The 25,000-nt window shown below is 48.7% G+C and overlaps 1 protein-coding gene across 4 annotated transcripts in view; it reads right to left on the reverse strand.

Moving 5' to 3' along the window:
- Window positions 1-25,000, reverse strand: part of LOC121840485 (regulator of G-protein signaling 17-like) — a 121,023-nt gene that overhangs the window by 20,243 nt on the left and 75,780 nt on the right. For all 4 annotated transcript variants that reach the window (XM_042304312.1, XM_042304310.1, XM_042304313.1 and 1 more), the window contains exon 3: window positions 13,928-14,073. In XM_042304312.1, the coding sequence (XP_042160246.1) occupies window positions 13,928-14,073 (146 nt within the window). The remainder of the gene's footprint in view (window positions 1-13,927; window positions 14,074-25,000) is intronic.

Here is a 25,000-nt window from a genome sequence, read left to right on the forward strand (position 1 = left end):
TTTCCTGTCTCTCTGTGCCAGTGTATTTATCCCTGTGTTTTCTGTCTCTCTGAGCCAGTGTATTTATCCCTGTGTTTCCTGTCTCTCTGTACCAGTGTATTTATCCCTGTGTTTCCTGTCTCTCTGTGCCAGTTCATCTTGTTCTCCCCATTAGTCCCCAGTGTATTTATCCCTGTGTTTCCTGTCTCTCTGTACCAGTGTATTTATCCCTGTGTTTCCTGTCTCTCTGAGCCAGTGTATTTATCCCTGTGTTTCCTGTCTTTCTGTGCCAGTGTATTTATCCCTGTGTTTCCTGTCTCTCTGTGCCAGTTCGTCTTGTTTTGCCAAGTCAACCAGCATTTTTTCCTAGATCCCAGTCTCTGATTTTTCCCTAGCCCTCCTGGTTTTGACACTTGCCTGTCCTGGTGCCGAACCCGCCTGCCTGACCACTCTGCCTGTCTTGACCTCGAGCCTGCCTATCCCCTGGTACTGTTTGGACTCTGACCTGGTTTATGAACTCTCACCTGTCCCCGACCTGCCTTTTGCCTCCCCAGTTTTAAATAAATATCAGAGCTCAACCATCTGCCTCCTGTGTCTGCATTAGGGTCTCACCTTGTGCCCATAAAGCATTCATGTTTCAAAAAGCACTTTTCAGTAGTGCTGAAAGCATGCCATTCCGAAAGCAGCGTTTATTTTTCAACTCAATGAGCCCGATCAGTCGTCCATGACAACCAAATCATAAACAACAGATTAGGCTAATTAGTCCTTCGTTTTGTGGGTTACGCTCCGGTAGAATCATTTGGCTAATCTATATTTCCATATTTCCAAGTCCGATTTTTAAATCTGACAGACTTTGGTTTTGAATGTAAATACGGTACATAACATATATAACCAACAGTACCAGTTAAAAGTTTGGACAAACATTTGTTTTGACTATTTTCTACATTGTAGAATAATGGTGAAGACATCAAATCTATGAAATAACACATATGAAATCATGTAGTAACCAAACAAAAGTGTTAAACGAATCAAAATATATTTTAGTAGCCACCCTTTGCCTTGATGACAGTTTTGCACGCTCTTGACATTCTCTCAACCAGCTTCACCTGGAATGCTTTTCCAACAGTCTTGAAGGAGTTCCTACATATGCTGAGCACTTGCTGGCTGCTTTTCCTTCACTCTGCAGTCCAACTCATCCCAAACCATCTCAATTGGGTTGAGGTTGGGTGATTGTGGAAGCCAGGTCATCTGATGCAGCACTCCATCCCTCTCCTTCTTGGTCAAATAGCCCTTACACAGCCTGGAGGTGTGTTGGGTCATTGTACTTTTGAAAAACAAATGATAGTCCCACTAAGCACAAACCAGATGGGATGGCGTATCACTGCAGAATGCTTTGGTAGCAATGCTGGTTAAGTGTGTCTTGAATTCTAAATAAATCACTTACAGTGTCACCAGCAAAGCACCCCCACACCATCACACCTCCTCCTCCATGCTTCATGGTGAGAACCACACGAGGAGATCATCCGTTCACCTAATCTGCGTCTCACAAAGACACAGCTGTTGGAACCAAAAATCTCAAATTTGGATTTATCAGACCAAAGGACAGATTTCCACCGGTCTAATGTCCATTGCTCGTTTTTCGTTGGCCCAAGCAAGTCTCTTCTTATTATTGGTGACCTTGAGAGTAAGATGCCTGCCGTTTTACAGGCTCCTTACCAAATGTCCTATTTTGCAAGTTTTTTCGTTGCTGCTACTGAAAATAACTTCTGTACATCAGAACAGCGATTACTTACCTCGAACTCGACCAAGATTTTTTATTTAATGAGTCCGACGCAAAGTGTATCCTGCTATCTCTGGAATGGGCCCAAATCCCCCGTCCATTGCGTGAAGAAAAGACAGAAAAGGGGGGCGGAGGTCGGGAATTCTGAGAATTTGTAGGCGAGTGAATAAACTTCCACTACCATCTGTTCTATTGGCCAACGTTCAAAAACAAAACGGATGATATACGATCAAGACGATCCTACCAACGGAGAAAAAAAGAAAAGAATGATCTTATCTTATCCTATCTTATATTATTATTAAATAATTATTATTGTTGTTTAAAACCGAGTCGTGGCTGAACGACAACATGGATAATATAGAGCTGGCGGGATTTTCCATGCATCGGCAGGACAGAGCAGCTACGTCTGGTAAGACGAAGGGTGGGGGTGTGTGTCTCTTTGTCAATAACAGCTGGTGCGCGATGTCTACTATTAAAGAAGACTCGAGGTATTGCTCGCCTGAGGTAGAGTATCTCATGATAATCTGTAGACCACACTATCTACCAAGAGAGTTCTCATCTATATTATTTGTAGCCGTCTATTTACCATCACAAACCGATGCTGATACTAGGAACGCACTCAACCAGCTGTATAAGGCCATAAGCAAAAAAGAAAATGCTCCTAATGGGACTTTAATGCAGGTAAACTTAAATCCGTTTTTTCCTCATTTCTACCAGCATGTCACATGTTCAACTAGAGGGGAAAAAACTCTAGATCCCCTGTACTCCACACACAGAGATGCATACAAAGCTCTCCCTCGCCCTCCATTTGGCAAATCTGACCATAATTCTATCCACCTGATCCCTGCTTACAAGCAAATATTAAAGCAGGAAGTACCAATGACTCTCTCAATACGGAAGTGGTCTGATGATGCGGATGCTACGCTACAGGATTGTTTTGCTAGCACAGACTGGAATAGGTTCAAGGATTTATCCAATGGCATTAAGGAGTATACCACCTCAGTCATCGGCTTCTTCTTCTTCTTCAATAAGTGCATCGATGATGTCATCCCCACAGTGACCATACACATATATCCCAACTAGAAGCCATAGATTACAGGCAGCATCCGCATCGAGCTAAAGGCTAGAGCTGCCACTTTCAAGGAGCGGGACACTAATCCAGCTATGCCCTAAGACGCCCCATCAAACAGGCAACTCGATTACAGACTACAAAGGGAATGCTGCATTCATTGTAGCTGGGGATTTTAACAAGGCTAATCTGAAAACAAGACTCCCTAAATTGTATCAGCATATCGATTGCGCAACCAGGGCTGGTAAAACCTTGGATCATTGCTATTCTAACTTCCGCGACGCATATATGGCCCTCCCCCCGCCCTCCTTTCAGAAAAGCTGACCACGACTTAATTTTGTTGCTTCCTGCCTACAGACAGAAACTTAAACAAGAAGCTCCCGCGCTCAGGTCTGTTCAATGCTGGTCCGACCAATCTGATTCCACGCTTCAAGACTGTTTCGATCACGTGGATTGGGATATGTTCCGCATTGCGTCCAACAACAATATTGACGAATACGCTGATTCGGTGAGCAAGTTCATTAGAAAGTGCATTCATGATGTCGTTCCCATAGCAACGATTAAAACATTCCCAAACCAGAAACCGTGGATTGATGGCAGCATTCGCGTGAAACTGAAAGCGCGAACCACTGCTTTTAACCAGGGAAAGGTGACCGGAAACATGACCGAATACAAACAGTGTAGCTATTCCCTCCGCAAGGCAATCAAGGCAATCAAACAAGCTAAGCGTCAGTATAGAGACAAAGTAGAATCACAATTCAACGGCTCAGACACAAGAGGTATGTGGCAGGGTCTACAGTCAATCACGGATTACAAAAAGAAAACCAGCCCCGTCACGGACCAGGATGTCTTGCTCCCAGGCAGACTAAATAACTTTTTTGCTCGCTTTGAGGACAATACAGTGCCATTGACACGGCCCGCAAACAAAACCAGCGGACTCTCCTTCACTGCAGCCGATGTGAGGAAAACATTTAAACGTGTTAACCCTCGCAAGGCTGCAGGCCCAGACGGCATCCCCAGCCGCGTCCTCAGAGCATGCGCAGACCAGCTGGCTGGTGTGTTTACAGACATATTCAATCAATCCCTATCCCAGTCTGTTGTTCCCACATGCTTCAAGAGGGCCACCATTGTTCCTGTTCCCAAGAAAGCTAAGGTAACTGAGCTAAACGACTACCGCCTCGTAGCACTCACTTCCGTCATCATGAAGTGCTTTGAGAGACTAGTCAAGGACCATATCACCTCCACCCTACCTGACACCCTAGACCCACTCCAATTTGCTTACCGCCCAAATAGATCCACAGACGATGCAATCTCAACCACACTGCACACTGCTCTAACCCATCTGGACAAGAGGAATACCTATGTGAGAATGCTGTTCATCGACTACAGCTCAGCATTTAACACCATAGTCCCCTCCAAACTCGTCATCAAGCTCGAGACCCTGGGTCTCGACACCGCCCTGTGCAACTGGGTACTGGACTTCCTGATGGGCTGCCCCCCAGGTGGTGAAGGTAGGAAACAACATCTCCACCCGGCTGATCCTCAACACTGGGGCCCCACAAGGGTGCGTTCTGAGCCCTCTCCTGTACTCCCTGTTCACCCACGACTGCGTGGCCACGCACGCCACCAACTCAATCATCACGTTTGCGGATGACACTACAGTGGTAGGCTTGATTACCAACAACGATGAGACGGCCTACAGGGAGGAGGTGAGGGCCCTCGGAGTGTGGTGTCAGGAAAATAACCTCACACTCAACGTCAACAAAACGAAGGAGATGATTGTGGACTTCAGGAAATAGCAGAGGGAGCACCCCCCTATCCACATCGATGGGACAGTAGTGGAGAGGGTAGCAAGTTTTAAGTTCCTCGGCATACACATCACAGACAAACTGAATTGGTCCACCAACACAGACAGCGTCATGAAGAAGGCGCAGCAGCGCCTCTTCAACCTCAGGAGGCTGAAGAAATTCGGCTTGTCACCAAAAGCACTCACAAACTTCTACAGATGCACAATCGAGAGCATCCTGTCGGGCTGTATCACCGCCTGGTATGGCAACTGCTCCGCCCACAACCGTAAGGCTCTCCAGAGGGTAGTGAGGTCTGCACAACGCATCACCGGGGGCAAACTACCTGCCCTCCAGGACACCTACACCACCCGATGTCACAGGAAGGCCATAAAGATCATCAAGGACAACAACCACCCGAGCCACTGCCTGTTCACCCCGCTATCATCCAGAAGGCGAGGTCAGTACAGGTGCATCAAAGCAGGGACAGAGAGACTGAAAAACAGCTTCTATCTCAAGGCCATCAGACTGTTAAACAGCCACCACTAACATTGAGTGGCTGCTGCCAACACACTGACTCAACTCCAGCCACTTTAATAATGGGAATTGATGGAAATTGATGTCAAAGATATCACTAGCACTTTAAACAATGCTACTTAATATAATGTTTACATACCCTACATTATTCATCTCATATGTATATACACTGTACCCTATATCATCTACTGCATCCTTATGTAATACATGTATCACTAGCCACTTTAAACTATGTCACTTTGTTTACATACCCTACATTACTCATCTCATATGTATATACTGTACTCGATACCATCTACTGCATCTTGCCTATGCCGTTCTGTACCATCACTCATTCATATATCATTCATATATCTTTATGTACATATACTTTATCCCTTTACACTTGTGTGTATAAGGTAGTAGTTTTGGAATTGTTAGGTTAGATTACTCGTTGGTTATTACTGCATTGTCGGAACTAGAAGCACAAGTATTTCGCTACACATCTGCTAACCATGTGTATGTGACAAATACGTTTGATTTGATTTGAACCCAGCCACGAGCTGCCCAGTTTTTATTTTATTTTATTTGACCAAATAATTTACCATTTAACAAGGCAAGTCAGTTAAGAACTAATTCTTATTTTCAATGACGGCCTAGGAACAGTGGGTTAACTGGTCTAGGAACAGTGGGTTAACTGGTCTAGGAACAGTGGGTTAACTGGTCTAGGAACAGTGGGTTAACTGGTCTAGGAACAGTGGGTTAACTGGTCTAGGAACAGTGGGTTAACTGGTCTAGGAACAGTGGGTTAACTGGTCTAGGAACAGTGGGTTAACTGCCTGTTCAGGGGCAGAACGACAGATTTGTACCTTGTCAGCTCGGCGGTTTGAAATTACAACCTTCCGGTTACTAGTCCAACGCTCTAACCACTAGGCTACCCTGCCGCTCCAGTGAAGCAAGCCTACCAGACGAGCTAAATGCCTTTTATGCTAGCTTCGCGGCAAGCAACACTAAATCATATATGAGAGCACCAGCTGTTTTGGACGACTTTGTGAGAACGCTCTTGGTAGCTGATGTGAGCAAGACCTTTAAACAGGTCAACATTCACAAAGCCGCAGGGCAGATTACCAGGACATGTAATCAAAGCATGCGCGGACCAACTGTCAATTCACTGACATTTTCAACCTCTCCCTGACCAAGTTTGTAATACCTACATGTTTCAAGTAGCCCACCATAGTCCCTGTGCCCCAAGGTAACATGCCTAAATGATTACCGCACCGTAGCACTCACGTCGGTAACCATAAAGTGCTTTGAAAGGCTGGTCATGATTCACAACAACAGCATCATCCCAGAAACCCTAGACCTGCTCCAATTTGCATACCGCCACAACAGATCCACAGTTGACATAATCTCACTCCACACTGCCCTTTCCCACCTGGACAAAGGGAACACCTATGTGAGAATGCTGTTCATTGACTACAGCTCAGCGTTCAACACCGTAGTGCCCACAAAGCTCATCACTAAGCTAAAGACCCGGGACTAAACACCTCCCTCTGCAACTGGATCCTGGACTTCCTGACAGGCTGCCCCCAGGTGGTAAGGACTCATTAAGTTTGCTGACGACATAACAGTGGTAGGCCTGATTACCGACAACGATGAGACAGCCTATACTGAGTAGGTCAGAGACCTGGCAGTGTGGTGCCAGGACAACAACCTTTCCCTCAATGTGAGCAAGACAAAGGAGCTGATTGTGGACTACAGAAAAAGGCGGGTCGAACAGGCCCCCATTAACATCAACGGGCTGTAGTGGAGAGGGTCAACTTCCTTGGTGTCCACATCTCTCTACACTGGCTTCCTGTCAAAGCAAGGGCTGATTTCAAGGTTTTACTGCTAACCTACAAAGCATTACATGGGCTTGCTCCTACCTATCTCTCTGATTTGGTCCTGTCGTACATACCTACACGTACGCTACGGTCACAAGACGCAGGCCTCCTAATTGTCCCTAGAATTTCTAAGCAAACAGCTGGAGGCAGGGCTTTCTCCTATAGAGCTCCATTTTTATGGAACGGTCTGCCTACCCATGTCAGAGACGCAAACTCGGTCTCAACCTTCAAGTCTTTACTGAAGACTCATCTCTTCAGTGGGTCATATGATTGAGTGTAGTCTGGCCCAGGAGTGGGAAGGTGAACGGAAAGGCTCTGGAGCAACGAACCGCCCTTGCTGTCTCTGCCTGGCCGGTTCCCCTCTTTCCACTGGGATTCTCTGCCTCTAACCCTATTACAGGGGCTGGGTCACTGGCTTACTGGGGCTCTCTCATGCCGTCCCTGGAGGGGGTGCGTCACCTGAGTGGGTTGATTCACTGTTGTGGTCATCCTGTCTGGGTTGGCGCCCCCCCCTTGGGTTGTGCCGTGGCGGAGATCTTTGTGGGCTATACTCAGCCTTGTCTCAGGATGGTAAGTTGGTGGTTGAAGATATCCCTCTAGTGGTGTGGGGGCTGTGCTTCAACTTCCACCTGACTGTGCTGCTGCTCCAGTTTCAACTGTTCTGCCTTATTATTATTCGACCATGCTGGTCATTTATGAACATTTGAACATCTTGGCCATGTTCTGTTATAATCTCCACCCGGCACAGCCAGAAGAGGACTGGCCACCCCACATAGCCTGGTTCCTCTCTAGGTTTCTTCCTAGGTTTTGGCCTTTCTAGGGAGTTTTTCCTAGCCACCGTGCTTCTACACCTGCATTGCTTGCTGTTTGGGGTTTTAGGCTGGGTTTCTGTACAGCACTTTGAGATATCAGCTGATGTACGAAGGGCTATATAAATAAATTTGATTTGATTTGATTTGATCACCAACGAACTTTCATGGTCCAAACACACCAAGACAGTCGTGAAGAGGGCACGGCAGCACCCTTTCCCCCTTTAGGAGATTGAAAAGATTGAAAAGATTTGGCATAGGTCCCCAGATCCTCAAAAAGTTATACAACTGCACCATCGAGAGCATCCTGACCGGTTGCATCACAGCCTGGTATGGCAATTGCTTGGCATCTGACCGTAAGGCGCTACAGAGAGTAGTGTGTACGACCCAGTACATCACTGGGGCCAAGCTTCCTGTCATCCAGGACCTACAGTGGGGAGAACATGTATTTGATACACTGCTGATTTTGCAGGTTTTCCTACTAACAAAGCATGTAGAGGACTGTAATTTTTATCATAGGTACACTTCAACTGTGAGAGACGGAATCTAAAACAAAAATCCAGAAAATCACATTGTACGATTTTTAAGTAATTAATTTGCATTTTATTGCATGACATAAGTATTTGATACATCAGAAAAGCAGAACTTAATATTTGGTTCAGAAACCTTTGTTTGCAATTACAGAGATCATACATTTCCTGTAGTTCTTGACCAGGTTTGCACACACTGCAGCAGGGATTTTGGCCCACTCCTCCTTCCACCCCCAAGCCATAAGATGTCTGAACAATTAAACAATTAAACAAATGGCTACCCAGGCTATTAACATTGACCCCCCTCATTTTCTACACTGCTGCTACTCGCTGTTTATCTTTACATAGTCACTTTACCCCTACCTAAATGAGGAAATTACCACAACTAACCTGTAACCTCGCACATTGACTCGGTACTGTAAATAGCCTCATTATTGTTATTTTATGGTGTTCATTTTTATTATTTTTTTATTTGGAAAATATTTTCTTAAGTCTTTCTTGAAATGCATTGTTGGTAAAGGGCTTGAAAGTAAGCATTTCACGGTAAATGCCTGTTGTATTCGGCAAGTTTCACGGTTTGATTTAAGTTTGATTTAATTTGGTTTATTTGCAGCAATTCAACCTGATTCACGCAGTGTCCTCTGAACAGTTGATGTTGAGATGTGTCTGTTACTTGAAATCTGTGAAGCATTTATTTGAGCTACAATCTGAGGCTGGTAATGAACTTAACTTCTAACTCAGGGTTTTCCTTTCCTGTGGCGGTCCTCATGGGAGCCAGTTTCATCATAGCGCTTGATGGTTTTTGCAACTGCACTTCAAGAAACTTTCAAAGTTATTGACATTTTAAGTATTGACTGACCTTCATGTCTTACAGTAATGATGGACTGTCATTTCTCTTTGCTTATTTGAGCTGTTCTTGCCATAATATGGACTTGGTCTATTGCCAAATAGGGATCTCTTCTGTATATCCCCCCTACCTTGTCACAGCACAACTGATTGGCTCAAATGCATTAAGAAGGAAAGAAATTCCACAAATTAACATTTAACAAGGCACACCTGTTAATTGAAATGCATTCCAGGTGACTACCTCATGAAGCACACCTGTTAATTGAAATGCATTCCAGGTGACTACCTCATGAAGCACACCTGTTAATTGAAATGCATTCCAGGTGACTACCTCATGAAGCACACCTGTTAATTGAAATGCATTCCAGATGACTACCTCATGAAGCTGGTTGAAAGAATGTTAATTGAAATGCATTCCAGCTGGTTGAGAGAATGCCAAGAGTGTGCAAAGCTGTCATCAAGGCAAAGGGTGGCAACTTTGAAGAATCTAAAATATTTTTTGATTTAATTAACACTTTTTTGGTTGCTACATGATTCCATATGTGTTAGTTCATAGTCTTGATGTCTTCACTATTATTCTACAATGTAGAAAATAGTACAAATAAAGAAACCCTCTTGAATGAGTAGGTGTGTCCAAACCTTTGACTGGTACTGTATATAACCTATTACTATCTGCAGTGGAAAGCAATGGGTTAGAAGAAGCCGACATAACCAACATCCATTTATGTCAACTCTAATATACAGTTGAAGTCGGAAGTTTACATAATCTTAGGTTGGAGTCATTAAAACTAGTTTTTCAACCACTCCACACATTTCTTGTTAACAAACTATAGTTTTGGCAAGTCGGTTAGGACATCTACTTTGTGCATGACACAAGTCATTTTTCCAACAATTGTTTACAGACATATTATTTCACTTATAATTCACTGTATTACAATTCCAGTGGGTCAGAAGTTATCATACACTAAGTTGACTGTACCTTTAAACAGATTGGAAAATTCTAGAAATGTATGTCATAGCTTTAGAAGCCTCTGATAGGCTTATTGACATATTTTGAGTCAATTGGAGGTGTACCTGTGGATGTATTTCAAGGCCTACCTTCAAACTCAGTGCCTCTTTGCTTGACATCATAGGAAAATCAAAAGAAATCAGCCAAGACCTCAGGAAAAACAACTGTAGACCTCCACAAGTCTGGTTCATCCTGGGGAGCAAATTCCAAACGCCTGAAGGTACCACATTCATCTGTACAAACAACAGTACGCAAGTATAAACACCATGGGACCACACAGCCATCATACCTCTCAGGAAGGAGACGTGTTCTGTCTCCTAGAGATGAACGTACTTTGGTGCGAAAAGTACAAATCAATCCCAGAACAACAGCAAAGGACCTTGTGAAGATGCTGGAGGAAACAGGTACAAAATTATCTATATTCACAGTAAAACGAGTCCTATATCGACATAACCTGAAAGGCCGCTCAGCAAAGAAGAAGCCACTGCTCCAAAACTGCGATTAAAAAAGCCAGACTACTTTTTGCAACTGCACATGGGGAGAAAGACTGTACTTTTTCGAGAAATGTCCTCTGGTCTGATGAAACAATAATAGTACTGTTTGGCCATAATGACCATCGTTATGTTTGGAGGGAAAAGAGGGAGGCTTGCAAGCTGAAGAACACCATCCCATCCCCACACGGAGGTGGCAGCATCATGTTGTGGGGGTGTTTTGCTTGCAGGACGGACTGTTGCACTTCACAAAATATATGGCATCATGAGGAATGAAATTACGTGGATATATTGAAGCAACATCTCAAGACATCAGTCAGGAAGTTAAAGCTTGGTCGTAGATGGGTCTTCCAACTGGACAATGACCCCAAGCATACTTCCAAAGTTGTGGAAAAATGGCTTAAGGACAACAAAGTCAAGGTATTGGAGTTGCCATCACAAAGCCCTGACCTCAATCCTATAGAAGATTTGTGGCCAGGACTTAAAAAGCGTGTGCGAGCAATGAGGCCTACAAACCTGATTCAGGTACACCAGCTCTGTCAGGAGGAATGGGCCAAAATTCACCCAACTTATTGTGGGAAGCTTGTGGAAGGCTACACGAAACATTTGACCCAAGTTAAACAATTTAAAGGCAATGCTACCAAATACTAATTGAGTGTATTTAAACTTCTAACCCACTGGGAATGTGATGAAAGAAATAAAAGCTGAAATAAATCATTCTCTCCACTATTATTCTGACATTTCACATTCTTAAAATGAAGTGGTGATTCTAACTGACCTGAGACGGGGATTTTTACTAGGATTAAATATCAGGAAATGTGAAAAACTGAGTTTAAATAGATTGGCTAAGGTGTATGTAAACTTCCGACTTCAACTGTACATCCGGATAGAGCAGTAGAAAACAGGAAGCAGAACAGAGCAGGTGATACAGAGGTAGAGAGGGGGACAGGGACACTGTGAGTGTAGGGGGACACTGTGAGTGTAGGGGGAAGGTACACTGAGTGTAGGGGGGACAGGTACACTGAGTGTACGGGGGACAGGGACACTGAGTGTAGGAGGGGGACAGGGACACTGTGAGTATAGGGGGGGACAGGGACACTGTGTATAGGGGGGACAGGGACACTGTGAGTATAGGGGGACAGGGACACTGAGTGTAGGGGGGGGACAGGGACACTGTGAGTATAGGGGGACAGAGACACTGTGAGTATAGGGGGACAGGGACACTTAGTGTAGGGGAGGGACACTGTGAGTATAGGGGGATGCTGTGAGTGTAGGGGGGGGACAGGGATACTGAGTGTAGGGGGACAGGGACACTGAGTGTAGGGGTGACAGGGACACTGAGTGAAGGGGGACAGGGACACCGGGACACTGGAGGGGACAGGGACACTGAGTGTAGGGGGGGACACTGTGAGTGTAGGGGACACTGTGAGTGTAGGGGGTACAGGGACACTGTGAGTGTAGGGGGACAGGGGACAGGGATGCTGAGTGTAGGGGGAGGGGACAGGGACACTGTGAGTGGGGGATGCTGTGAGGGGGGGGACAGGGACACTGTGAGTGTAGGGGAGGGGACAGGGACACTGAGTGTAGGGGGACAGGGACACTGTGAGTATAGGGGGATGCTGTGAGTGTAGGGGGGACAGGGACACTGAGTGTAGGGGGAGGGGACAGGGACACTGAGTGTAGGGGGCAGGGACGCTGTGAGTGTTGGGGGACAGGGACACTGTGAGTATAGGGGGGACAGGGACACTTAGTGTAGGGGAGGGACACTGTGAGTATAGGGGGATGCTGTGAGTGTAGGGGGGACAGGGACACTGAGTGTAGGGGGGGACAGGGACACTGAGTGTAGGGGGTGACAGGGACACTGAGTGAAGGGGGACAGGGACACTGTGAGTGGAGGGGACAGGGACACTGAGTGTAGGGGGGACAGGGACACTGAGTGTAGGGGAGGGGACAGGGACACTGAGTGTGGGGAGGGGGAGGGGGTACAGGGACACTGTGACTGTAGGGGGACAAGGACACTGAGTGTAGGGGGGGGACAGGGACACACTGAGTGTAGGGGGACAGGGACACTGAGTGTAGGGGGTACAGGGACACTGTGAGTGTAGGGGGAGGGGACAGGGATGCTGTGAGTGTAGGGGGTACAGGGACACTGAGTGTAGGGGGGACAGGTACACTGTGAGTGTAGGGGGTACAGGGAACCTGTGAGTGTAGGGGGAGGGGACAGGGACACTGTGAGTATAGGGGGATGCTGTGAGTGTAGGGGGGACAGGGACACTGAGTGTAGGGGGAGGGGACAGGGACAGTGAGTGTAGGGGGACAGGGACACTGTGAGTATAGGGGGATGCTGTGAGTGTAGGGGGGACAGGGACACTGAGTGTAGGGGAGGGGACAGGGACACTGAGTGTAGGGGGACAGGGACGCTGTGAGTGTTGGGGGACAGGGACACTGAGTGTAGGGGGGACAGGGACACTGAGTGTAGGGGGACAGGGACACTGAGTGTAGGGGGACAGGGACACTGAGTGTAGGGGGACAGGGACACTGTGAGTATAGGGGGACAGGGACACTGAGTGTAGGGGGACAGGGACACCGTGAGTGTAAGGAGGGGACAGGGACACTGAGTGTAGGGGAGGGGACAGGGACACTGAGTGTAGGGGAGGACAGGGACACTGAGTGTAGGGGGAGGGGACAGGGACACTGAGTGTAGGGGGAGGGGACAGGGACACTGAGTGTAGGGGGGACAGGGACACTGTGGGTGTAGGGGGAGGGGACAGGGATGCTGTGGGTGTAGGGGGACAGGGACAGTGAGTGTAGGGGGACAGTGAGTGTAGGGGGAACAGGGACACTGAGTGTAGGGGGGACAGGGACACTGTGAGTGTAGGGGGTGCTGTGAGTGTAGGGGGTGCTGTGAGTATAGGGGGGTGAAGGACACTGAGTGTAGGGGGACAGGGACACTGTGAGTGTAGGGGGTGCTGTGAGTGTAGGGGTAGACAGGGATGCTGTGAGTGTAGGGGGTGGGTGCTGTGAGTGTAGAGGGGTGCTGTGAGTGTAGGGGGTGCTGTGAGTGTAGGGGGTGCTGTGAGTGTAGGGGGTGCTGTGAGTGTAGGGGGTGCTGTGAGTGTAGGGGGTGCTGTGAGTGTTGGGGGCGGGTGCTGTGAGTGTTGGGGGACCTACCGGAGTGTAGGGGTGCTGTGAGTGTTGGGGGCGGGTGCTGTGAGTGTTGGGGGGACCTACCATGAGCAGCTACAGCAGCAACACCAGCAGAAGCAGCATGTGTTAGGTCTCTGAGTGTTGGTCTGCCGTTGAGCCCGGCTGGGCGACATCTCGCTGACAGTCATTGGAGACCCAGACCCTCCGTCTGCCGGGACAGGGCCTGTGTACTGAGAGAGAGAGAGAGAGAGAGAGAGAGAGAGAGAGAGAGAGAGAGAGAGAGAGAGAGAGAGAGAGAGAGAGAGAGAGAGAGAGAGAGAGAGAGAGAGAGAGAGAGAGAGAGAGAGAGAAGAGAGAGAGAGAGAGAGAGAGAGAGAGAGAGAGAGAGAGAGAGAAGAGAGAAAGAGAGAGAGAGAGAGAAAGAGAGAGAGAGAGAGAGAAAGAGAGAGCGAGCGAGAGACAGAGAGAGAGAGGGAGAGGGAGAGGGAGAAAAAAAAGAGAGAAAGAGAGAGAGAGCGAGAGAGAGAGAGACAGAAAGTGAGAGGGAGATTAGCACACACACTTATGAATGGAACACACCCACACACAGGGGTGGATGCATACAGATATCAGATATGCACATGTACACGCACACCAACGTGAATAAACACACACAAGGTTCAGTGGTACATCGAGGCAGAGTTCAAGCAATGTCAGTCCACTTAAACATCAGCTCTTAAGTTTTCATACATCAGTCTTCCATTAGTCTTTTTCGCTCTCCCCTTCCACCTCTCTCTCCCTCTCCTTCCACCTCTCTCTCCCTCTCTCCTTTCACCTCTCTCTCCCTCTCCTTCCACCTCTCTCTCCCTCTCCTTCCACCTCTCTCTCCCTCTCTCCTTCCACCTCTCTCTCCCTCTCTCCTTCCACCTCTCTCTCCCTCTCTCCTTCCACCTCTCTCTCCCTCTCTTCTTCCACCTCTCTCTCTCCTTCCACCTCTCTCCCTCTCTCATTCCACCTCTATCTCCCTCTCTCCTTCAATCTCTCTCTCCCTCTCTCCTTCCACCTCTCTCTCCCCGCTCTCCTTCCACCTCTCTCTCCCTCTCTCCTTCCACCTCTCCACCTCTCTCTCCCTCCCGCTCTCCTTCCACCTCTCTCTCCCTCTCTCCTTCCACCTCTCTCTCCCTCTCTTCTTCCACCTCTCTCTCTCCTTCCACCTCTCCCTCTCTCATTCCACCTCTCTCCCTCTCTCCTTCAATCTCTCTCCCTCTCTCCTTCCACCTCTCTCTCTCCCGCTCTCCTTCCACCTCTCTCTCCCCGCTCTCCTTCCACCTCTCTCTCCCTCTCTCCTTCCACCTCTCTCTCCCTCTCTCCTTCCACCGCTCTCTCCCTCTCTCCTTCCACCTCTCTCTCTCCTTCCACCTCTCTCCCCCTCTCTCCTTCCACCTCTCTCTCCCTCTCTCCTTCCACCTCTCTCTCCCTCTCCCCTTCCACCTCTCTCTCCCTCTCTCCTTCGACCTCTCTCTCCCACTTTCCTTCCACCTCTCTCTCCCTCTCCCCTTCCACCTCTCTCTCCCTCTCTCCTTCCACCTCTCTCTCCCACTTTCCTTCCACCTCTCTCTCCCTCTCCCCTTCCACCTCTCTCTCCCTCTCTCCTTCCACCTCTCTCTCCCACTTTCCTTCCACCTCTCTCTACCTCTCCCCTTCCACCTCTCTCCCCTCTCTCCTTCCACCTCTCTCTCCCTCTCTCCTTCCACCTCTCTCCCACTTTCCTTCCACCTCTCTCTCCCTCTCTCCTTCCACCTCTCTCTCCCTCTCTCCTTCCACCTCTCTCTCTCATTCCACCTCTCTCTCTCCCCTCTCCCCCTCTCCCCTTCCACCTCTCTCTCCCTCTCTCCTTCCACCTCTCTCTCCCACTTTCCTTCCACCTCTCTCTCCCTCTCTCCTTCCACCTCTCTCTCCCTCTCTCCTTCCACCTCTCTCTCCCTCTCTCCTTCCACCTCTCTCTCCCCTTCCACCTCTCTCCCTCTCTCATTCCACCTCTCTCTCTCTCCCTCTCCCCCTCTCCCCTTCCACCTCTCTCTCCCTCTCTCCTTCCACCTCTCTCTCCCTCTCTCCTTCCACCTCTCTCTCCCACTTTCCTTCCATCTCGCTACCTCTCTCCCCCTCTCTCCTTCCTCCTCTCTCCTTCCACCTCTCTCTCCCCTTCCACCTCTCTCTCCCTCTCTCCTTCCACCTCTCTCTCCCACTTTCCTTCCATCTCGCTACCTCTCTCCCCCTCTCTCCTTCCTCCTCTCTCCTTCCACCTCTCTCTCCCCTTCCACCTCTCTCTCCCTCTCTCCTTCCACCTCTCTCTCTCTCCCTCTCCCCCTCTCCCCTTCCACCTCTCTCTCCCTCTCTCCTTCCACCTCTCTCTCCCTCTCTCCTTCCACCTCTCTCTCCCACTTTCCTTCCATCTCGCTACCTCTCTCCCCCTCTCTCCTTCCTCCTCTCTCCTTCCACCTCTCTCTCCCCTTCCACCTCTCTCTCCCTCTCTCCTTCCACCTCTCTCTCCCACTTTCCTTCCATCTCGCTACCTCTCTCCCCCTCTCTCCTTCCTCCTCTCTCCTTCCACCTCTCTCTCCCCTTCCACCTCTCTCTCCCTCTCTCCTTCCACCTCTCTCTCCCACTTTCCTTCCATCTCGCTACCTCTCTCCCCCTCTCTCCTTCCTCCTCTCTCCTTCCACCTCTCTCTCCCCTTCCACCTCTCTCTCCCTCTCTCCTTCCACCTCTCTCTCCCACTTTCCTTCCATCTCGCTACCTCTCTCCCCCTCTCTCCTTCCTCCTCTCTCCTTCCACCTCTCTCTCCCTCTCCCCTTCCACCTCTCTCTCCCTCTCTCCTTCCACCTCTCTCTCCCACTTTCCTTCCATCTCGCTACCTCTCTCCTCTCTCTCTCCTTCCTCCTCTCTCTCTCCTTCCACCTCTCTCTCCCTCTCATAAATATGGGTTGTATTTACAATGGTGTTTGTTCTTCTAGTAGATTCTAGAAGGGTGAGGCCGGGTGCTGCAGACTGTTCCTGTTCCCTCGCCAATTAGTTGATATATATATATACATACATACATACATACAGTGGGGCAAAAAAGTATTTAGTCAGCCACCAATTGTGCAAGTTCTCCCACTTAAAAATATGAGAGAGGCCTTTAATTTTCATCATAGGTACACTTCAACTATGACAGACAAAATGAGATATTTTTTCTCCAGAAAATCACATTGTAGGATTTTTAATGAATTTATTTGCAAATGATGGTGGAAAATAAGTATTTGGTCACCTACAAACAAGCAAGATTTCTGGCTCTCACAGACCTGTAACTTCTTCCTCTTCCTCTGTCCTCCACTCGTTACCTGTATTAATGGCACCTGTTTGAACTTGTTATCAGTATAAAAGACACCTGTCCACAACCTCAAACAGTCACACTCCACACTCCACTATGGCCAAGACCAAAGAGCTGTCAAAGGACACCAGAAACAAAATTGTAGACCTGCACCAGGCTGGGAAGACTGAATCTGCAATAGATAAGCAGCTTGGTTTGAAGAAATCAGCTGTGGGAGCAATTATTAGGAAATGGAAGACATACAAGACCACTGATAATCTCCCTCGATCTGGGGCTCCACGCAAGATCTCACCCCGTGGGTCAAAATAATCACAAGAACGGTGAGCAAAAATCCCAGAACCACACGGGGGGACCTAGTGAATGACCTGCAGAGAGCTGGGACCAAAGTAACAAAGCCTACCATCAGTAACACACTACGCCGCCAGGGACTCAAATCCTGCAGTGCCAGACGTGTCCCCCTACTTAAGCCAGTACATGTCCAGGCCCGTCTGAAGTTTGCTAGAGAGCATTTGGATGATCCAGAAGAAGATTGGGAGAATGTCATATGGTCAGATGAAACCAAAATAGAACTTTTTGGTAAAAACTCAACTCGCCGTGTTTGGAGGACAAAGAAGGGACCAGGACGACTGATCCGTGTAAAGGAAAGAATGAATGGGGCCATGTATCGTGAGATTTTGAGTGAAAACCTCCTTCCTTCAGCAAGGGCATTGAAGATGAATCGTGGCTGGGTCTTTCAGCATGACAATGATCCCAAACACACCGCCCGGGCAACGAAGGAGTGGCTTCGTAAGAAACATTTCAAGGTCCTGGAGTGGCCTAGCCAGTCTCCAGATCTCAACCCCATAGAAACTCTTTGGAGGGAGTTGAAAGTCCGTGTTGCCCAGCAACAGCCCCAAAACATCACTGCTCTAGAGGAGATCTGCATGGAGGAATGGGCCAAAATACCAGCAACAGTGTGTGACAACCTTGTGAAGACTCACAAAAAACATTTGACCTCTGTCATTGCCAACAAAGGGTATTGAGATAAACTTTTGTTATTGACCAAATACTTATTTTCCACCATAATTTGCAAATAAATAAATTAAAAATCCTACAATGTGATTTTCTAGATTTTTTTTCTAATTTTGTCTGTCATAGTTGAAGTGTACCTTTGATGAAAATTACAGGCCTCTCTCATCTTTTTAAGTGGGAGAACTTGCACAATTGGCAGCTGACTAAATACTTTTTGCCCCACTGTATATATATATATATATATATATATATATATATATATATATATATATATATATATATATATATATATACACCATATACACATGTATATATATGTTGAAGAGATTGGGGCTTAAGCTGCATCCCTGTCTCTCACCTGGCCCTGTGGAAAGAAATGTGTGTTTTTTGCCAATTTTATTTTTTAACAGTGTATGTTTTACCCCCAACACCACTTTTCAACAATTTGTAGACCGAAATGAGGCAAAAACCTTTTAGAAAACAACAACGCCAATTTGTTGATATTTATGTTGAAGAGGGTGGGGCTTAAGCTGCATCCCTGTCTCACCCCACGACCCTGTGTGAAGAAATGTGTGTGTTTTTTGCCAATTTTAACCGCACACTTGTTGTTTGTTTACATGGATTTTATGTCGTATGTGTTCCCCCAACACCACTTTCCATCAGTTTGTATAGCAGACCCTCATGCCAAATTGAGTGAAAAGCTTTTTTGAAGTCAACAAAGCATGAGAAGACTTTGCCTTTGTTTTGGTTTGTTTGTTTGTCAATTAGGATGTGCAGGGTGAATACGTGGTCTGTTGTACGGTAATTTGGTAAAAAGCCTATTTGACATCTGCTCTCTCCCCACATCTCTCTCTCAACCCCCCTCTCTTTCTCCCCCCTCCCCTCCCCTCTCTCTCTCTCTCTCTCTCTCTCTCTCTCTCTCTCTTGCTCGGCAGTGAGTCAAAGAGCAGAACAGGGGGTGAGAGTGTAATGTGGTGTCAGTGGATTCGCAGACCACAGAAATCGCCTGAGATGTTTTAGCAACATCAGCAGTATCCTGATTTCCCTACCTCACATGTCACACTGACTGACTGACTGCCTGACTGACTGCCTGACTGCCTAACTGACTGACTGACTGACTGCCTAACTGACTGCCTGACTGACTGCCTGACTCTCACTACACACTACTCTAATCCCCATCAATCCCTAAATACAACCCCTCATTCCTACCACAACAAACTGTGTGTACACACTCTAAACATATCTGGGCAGAGACTTGATGAACCCTCACTGGCAGACTGAATACTCCACCTTCACAGAGGAGTGATGAACTCTTACTGGCAGACTGAATACTCCATCATCACAGAAGAGTGATGAACTCTTACTGGCAGACTGACTACTCCATCATCAAGAGGAGTGATGAACTCTTACTGGAGACTGAGACTCCACCTTCACAGAGGAGTGATGAACCCTCACTGGCAGACTGACTACTCCACCTTCACAGAGGAGTGATGAACTCTTAGGCAGACTGAGACTCCACCTTCACAGAGGAGTGATGAACCCTCACTGGCAGACTGAATACTCCACCTTCACAGAGGAGTGATGAACTCTTACTGGCAGACTGAATACTCCATCATCACAGAAGAGTGAGGGTAAAGAGAGAGAGAGAGAGACTGGTGTAAGGAGAGTGAGAGAAGGAGAGAGAGAGACTGGGGTAAGGAGAGTGAGAGAAGGAGAGAGAGAGACTGGGGTAAGGAGAGTGAGAGAAGGAGAGAGAGAGACTGGGGTAAGGAGAGTGAGAGAAGGAGAGAGAGAGACGGGGGTAGGGAGAGTGAGAGAGACTGGGGTAAGGAGTGAGAGAAGGAGAGAGACTGGGGTAAGGAGTGTGAGAGAAGGAGAGAGAGAGAGACTGGGGGAAGGAGAGAGAGAGAGACTGGGGGAAGGAGAGAGAGAGAGACTGGGGGAAGGAGAGAGAGAGAGAGACTGGGGGAAGGAGAGAGAGAGAGACTGGGGGGAAGGAGAGACTGGGGAAGGAGAGAGAGAGACTGGGGGAAGGAGAGTGAGAGACTGGGGGAAGGAGAGAGAGAGACTGGGGTAAGTAGAGTGAGAGAGACTGGGGTAAGTAGAGTGAGAAGAAGGAGAGAGAGAGACTGGGGTAAGGAGTGTGAGAGAAGGAAAGAGAGAGAGACTGGGAGAAGGAGAGAGATAGACTGGGGGAAGGAGAGAGAGAGACTGGGGGAAGGAGAGAGAGAGAGAGAGACTGGGGGAAGGAGAGAGAGAGAGACTGGGGGAAGGAGAGAGAGAGACTGAGGGAAGGAGAGAGAGACACTGGGGGAAGGAGAGTAAGAGAGACTGGGGGAAGGAGAGAGAGGGAGACTGGGGGAAGGAGAGAGAGAGAGGCTGGGGAAGGAGAGAGAGAGAGACTGGGGGAAGGAGAGAGAGGGAGACTGGGGGAAGGAGAGAGAGAGAGGCTGGGGAAGGAGAGAGAGAGACTGGGGGAAGGAGAGAGAGAGAGGCTGGGGGAAGGAGAGAGAGAGACTGGGGGAAGGAGAGAGAGAGGCTGGGGGAAGGAGAGAGAGAGACTGGGGGAAGGAGAGAGAGAGACTGGGGGAAGGAGAGAGAGAGGCTGGGGGAAGGAGAGAGAGAGACTGGGGGAAGGAGAGAGAGAGAGCTGGGGAAGGAGAGAGAGACTGGGGGAAGGTGAGAGAGAGAGACTGGGGGAAGGAGAGAGAGAGACTGGGGGAAGGAGAGAGAGAGAGGCTGGGGAAGGAGAGAGAGACTGGGGAAGGCGAGAGAGAGAGACTGGGGAAGGAGAGAGAGAGAGACTGGGGAAGGAGAGAGAGAGATGAGCAGAGCATGTGATACAGCAGTAGAGAGGGGGACAGGGAGATATGGACAGAGGATAAGAGGAGAGGGGGATATGGACAGAGGATAAGAGGAGAGGGGATATGGACAGAGGATAAGAGGAGAGGGGATATGGACAGAGGATAAGAGGAGAGGGGATATGGACAGAGGATAAGAGGAGAGGGGATATGGACAGAGGATAAGAGGAGAGGGGATATGGACAGAGGATAAGAGGAGAGGGGGATATGGACAGAGGATAAGAGGAGAAGGGGATATGGACAGAGGATAAGAGGAGAGGGATATGGACAGAGGATAAGAGGAGAGGGATATGGACAGAGGATAAGAGGAGAGGGGATATGGACAGAGGATAAGAGGAGAGGGGGATATGGACAGGATATGGACAGAGGATATGGACAGAGGAGAAGGGGGGGGGATATGGACAGAGGATAAGAGGAGAGGGGATATGGACAGAGGATAAGAGGAGAGGGGATATGGACAGAGGAGAAGAGGAGAGGGGGATATGGACAGAGGAGAAGAGGAGAGGGGGATATGGACAGAGGAGAAGAGGAGAGGGGGATATGGACAGAGGATAAGAGGAGAGGGGATATGGACAGAGGATAAGAGGAGAGGGGATATGGACAGAGGATAAGAGGAGAGGGGATATGGACAGAGGAGAAGAGGAGAGGGGATATGGACAGAGGAGAAGAGATGCTATGCGTTATGTGTTTGTCCTGTTATCACAACACCTGGGTCCTTCCACCACTTGATATTTTCAACAGAAATTGTGCACCAATATTGCATTTTAAAAGTCTGTTGTATGAAATATAGTGCCATTTAAGTGTTTGATAAAATGCATTTTGACATGTCCCCCATCAACCCTGTGTCACTTCTAGGAACATTTTGACCCCAGCATCAACCCTGTGTCACTTCTAGGAACATTTTAACCCCAACATCAACCCTGTGTCACTTCTAGGAACATTTTGACCCCAGCATCAACCCTGTGTCACTTCTAGGAACATTTTAACCCCAACATCAACCCTGTGTCACTTCTAGGAACATTTTAACCCCAACATCAACCCTGTGTCACTTCTACCATCACTATAAAGTCCTAGTTATTTTGTTTATTTGACAAAGTAATTTATGAAGATTATTTATTATTTATTTCATGTTTCATTCACATCTCTCAAAAATTATCAGTGCTGTTACGGTCAACGCTGCGACGGTCAACGCTGTCACGGTCAACGCTGTCACGGTCAGCGCTGTTACGGTCAGCACTGTTACGGTCAACGCTGTCACGGTCAACGCTGTTACGGTCAACCCTGTCACGGTCAACGCTGTTACGGTCAACCCTGTTATGGTCAACGCTGTTATGGTCAACGCTGTCACGGTCAACGCTGCGACGGTCAACACTGTTACGGTCAACGCTGTCACGGTCAGCGCTGTTACGGTCAGCACTGTTACGGTCAACGCTGTCACGGTCAACGCTGTTACGGTCAACCCTGTCACGGTCAACGCTGTCACGGTCAATGCTGTTACGGTCAACCCTGTTACGGTCAATGCTGTCACGGTCAACCCTGTTACGGTCAACCCTGTCACGGTCAACGCTGTTACGGTCAACCCTGTTACGGTCAACGCTGTTACGGTCAACCCTGTTACGGTCAGTTACGCTGTTACGGTCAACCCTGTTACGGTCAACGCTGTCACGGTCAACGCTGTTACGGTCAACCCTGTTACGGTCAACGCTGTCACGGTCAACGCTGTCACGGTCAACGCTGTTACGGTCAACCCTGTTACGGTCAGCGCTGTTACGGTCAACCCTGTTACGGTCAACACTGTTACGGTCAACACTGTCACGGTCAACCCTGTTACGGTCAGCGCTGTTACGGTCAACCCTGTTACGGTCAGCGCTGTCACGGTCAACCCTGTTACGGTCAGCGCTGTTACGGTCAACCCTGTTACGGTCAACGCTGTCACGGTCAACGCTGTTACGGTCAACCCTGTTACGGTCAACGCTGTCACGGTCAACGCTGTCACGGTCAACGCTGTTACGGTCAACCCTGTTACGGTCAGCGCTGTTACGGTCAACGCTGTCACGGTCAACGCTGTCACGGTCAACCCTGTTACGGTCAGCGCTGTTACGGTCAACCCTGTTACGGTCAACGCTGTCACGGTCAACGCTGTTACGGTCAACCCTGTTACGGTCAACGCTGTCACGGTCAACGCTGTCACGGTCAACGCTGTTACGGTCAACCCTGTTACGGTCAGCGCTGTTACGGTCAGCCCTGTTACGGTCAACACTGTTACGGTCAACGCTGTCACGGTCAACCCTGTTACGGTCAGCGCTGTTCGGTCAACCCTGTTACGGTCAGCGCTGTCACGGTCAACCCTGTTACGGTCAGCGCTGTTACGGTCAACCCTGTTACGGTCAACGCTGTCACGGTCAACGCTGTTACGGTCAACCCTGTTACGGTCAACGCTGTCACGGTCAACGCTGTCACGGTCAACGCTGTTACGGTCAACCCTGTTACGGTCAGCGCTGTTACGGTCAACCCTGTTACGGTCAACGCTGTCACGGTCAACACTGTTACGGTCAACCCTGTTACGGTCAACCCTGTCACGGTCAACACTGTTACGGTCAACCCTGTCACGGTCAACACTGTTACGGTCAACCCTGCACGGTCAACACTGTTACGGTCAATGCTGTTACGGTCAACCCTGTTACGGTCAATGCTGTCACGGTCAACGCTGTTACGGTCAATGCTGTTACGGTCAACCCTGCTACTTTATTGTCACTTACTGCAGGCCCTTACATACCTAAGACTGCAGGCCCTTACATACCTAAGACTGCAGGCCCTTACATACCTAAGACTGCAAGCCCTTACATACCTAAGACTGCAGGCCCTTACATACCTAAGACTGCAGGCCCTTACATACAGACTGCAGGCCCTTACATACCTAAGACTGCAGGCCCTTACATACCTAAGACTGCAGGCCCTTACATACCTAAGACTGCAAGCCCTTACATACCTAAGACTGCAGGCCCTTACATACCTAAGACTGCAGGCCCTTACATACAGACTGCAGGCCCTTACATACCTAAGACTGCAGGCCCTTACATACAGACTGCAGGCCCTACAGACTGCATACAGACTGCAGGCCCTTACATACCTAAGACTGCAGGCCCTTACATACAGACTGCAGGCCCTTACATACAGACTGCAGGCCCTTACTGCAGGCCCTTACATACCTAGACTGCAGGCCCTTACATACCTAAGACTGCAGGCCCTTACATACCTAGACTGCAGGCCCTTACATACAGACTGCAGGCCCTTACATACAGACTGCAGGCCCTTACATACAGACTGCAGGCCCTTACATACAGACTGCAGGCCCTTACATACAGACTGCAGGCCCTTACATACAGACTGCAGGCCCTTACATACAGACTGCAGGCCCTTACATACAGACTGCAGGCCCTTACATACAGACTGCAGGCCCTTACATACAGACTGCAGGCCCTTACATACAGACTGCAGGCCCTTAAATACAGACTGCAGGCCCTTACATACCCTAGACTGCAGGCCCTTACACTGCACAGACTGCAGGCCCTTACATACAGACTGCAGGCCCTTACATACAGACTGCAGGCCCTTACATACAGACTGCAGGCCCTTACATACAGACTGCAGGCCCTTACATACAGACTGCAGGCCCTTACATACCTAAGACTGCAGGCCCTTACATACAGACTGCAGGCCCTTACATACAGACTGCAGGCCCTTACATACCTAAGACTGCAGGCCCTTAAATACAGACTGCAGGCCCTTACATACCTAAGACTGCAGGCCCTTACATACAGACTGCAGGCCCTTACATACCTAAGACTGCAGGCCCTTACATACAGACTGCAGGCCCTTACATACAGACTGCAGGCCCTTACATACCTAAGACTGCAGGCCCTTACATACCTAAGA

The sequence above is a fragment of the Oncorhynchus tshawytscha genome, linkage group LG22 (assembly GCF_018296145.1).
Source record: "Oncorhynchus tshawytscha isolate Ot180627B linkage group LG22, Otsh_v2.0, whole genome shotgun sequence".
Taxonomy (NCBI): Eukaryota; Metazoa; Chordata; class Actinopteri; order Salmoniformes; family Salmonidae; genus Oncorhynchus; species Oncorhynchus tshawytscha.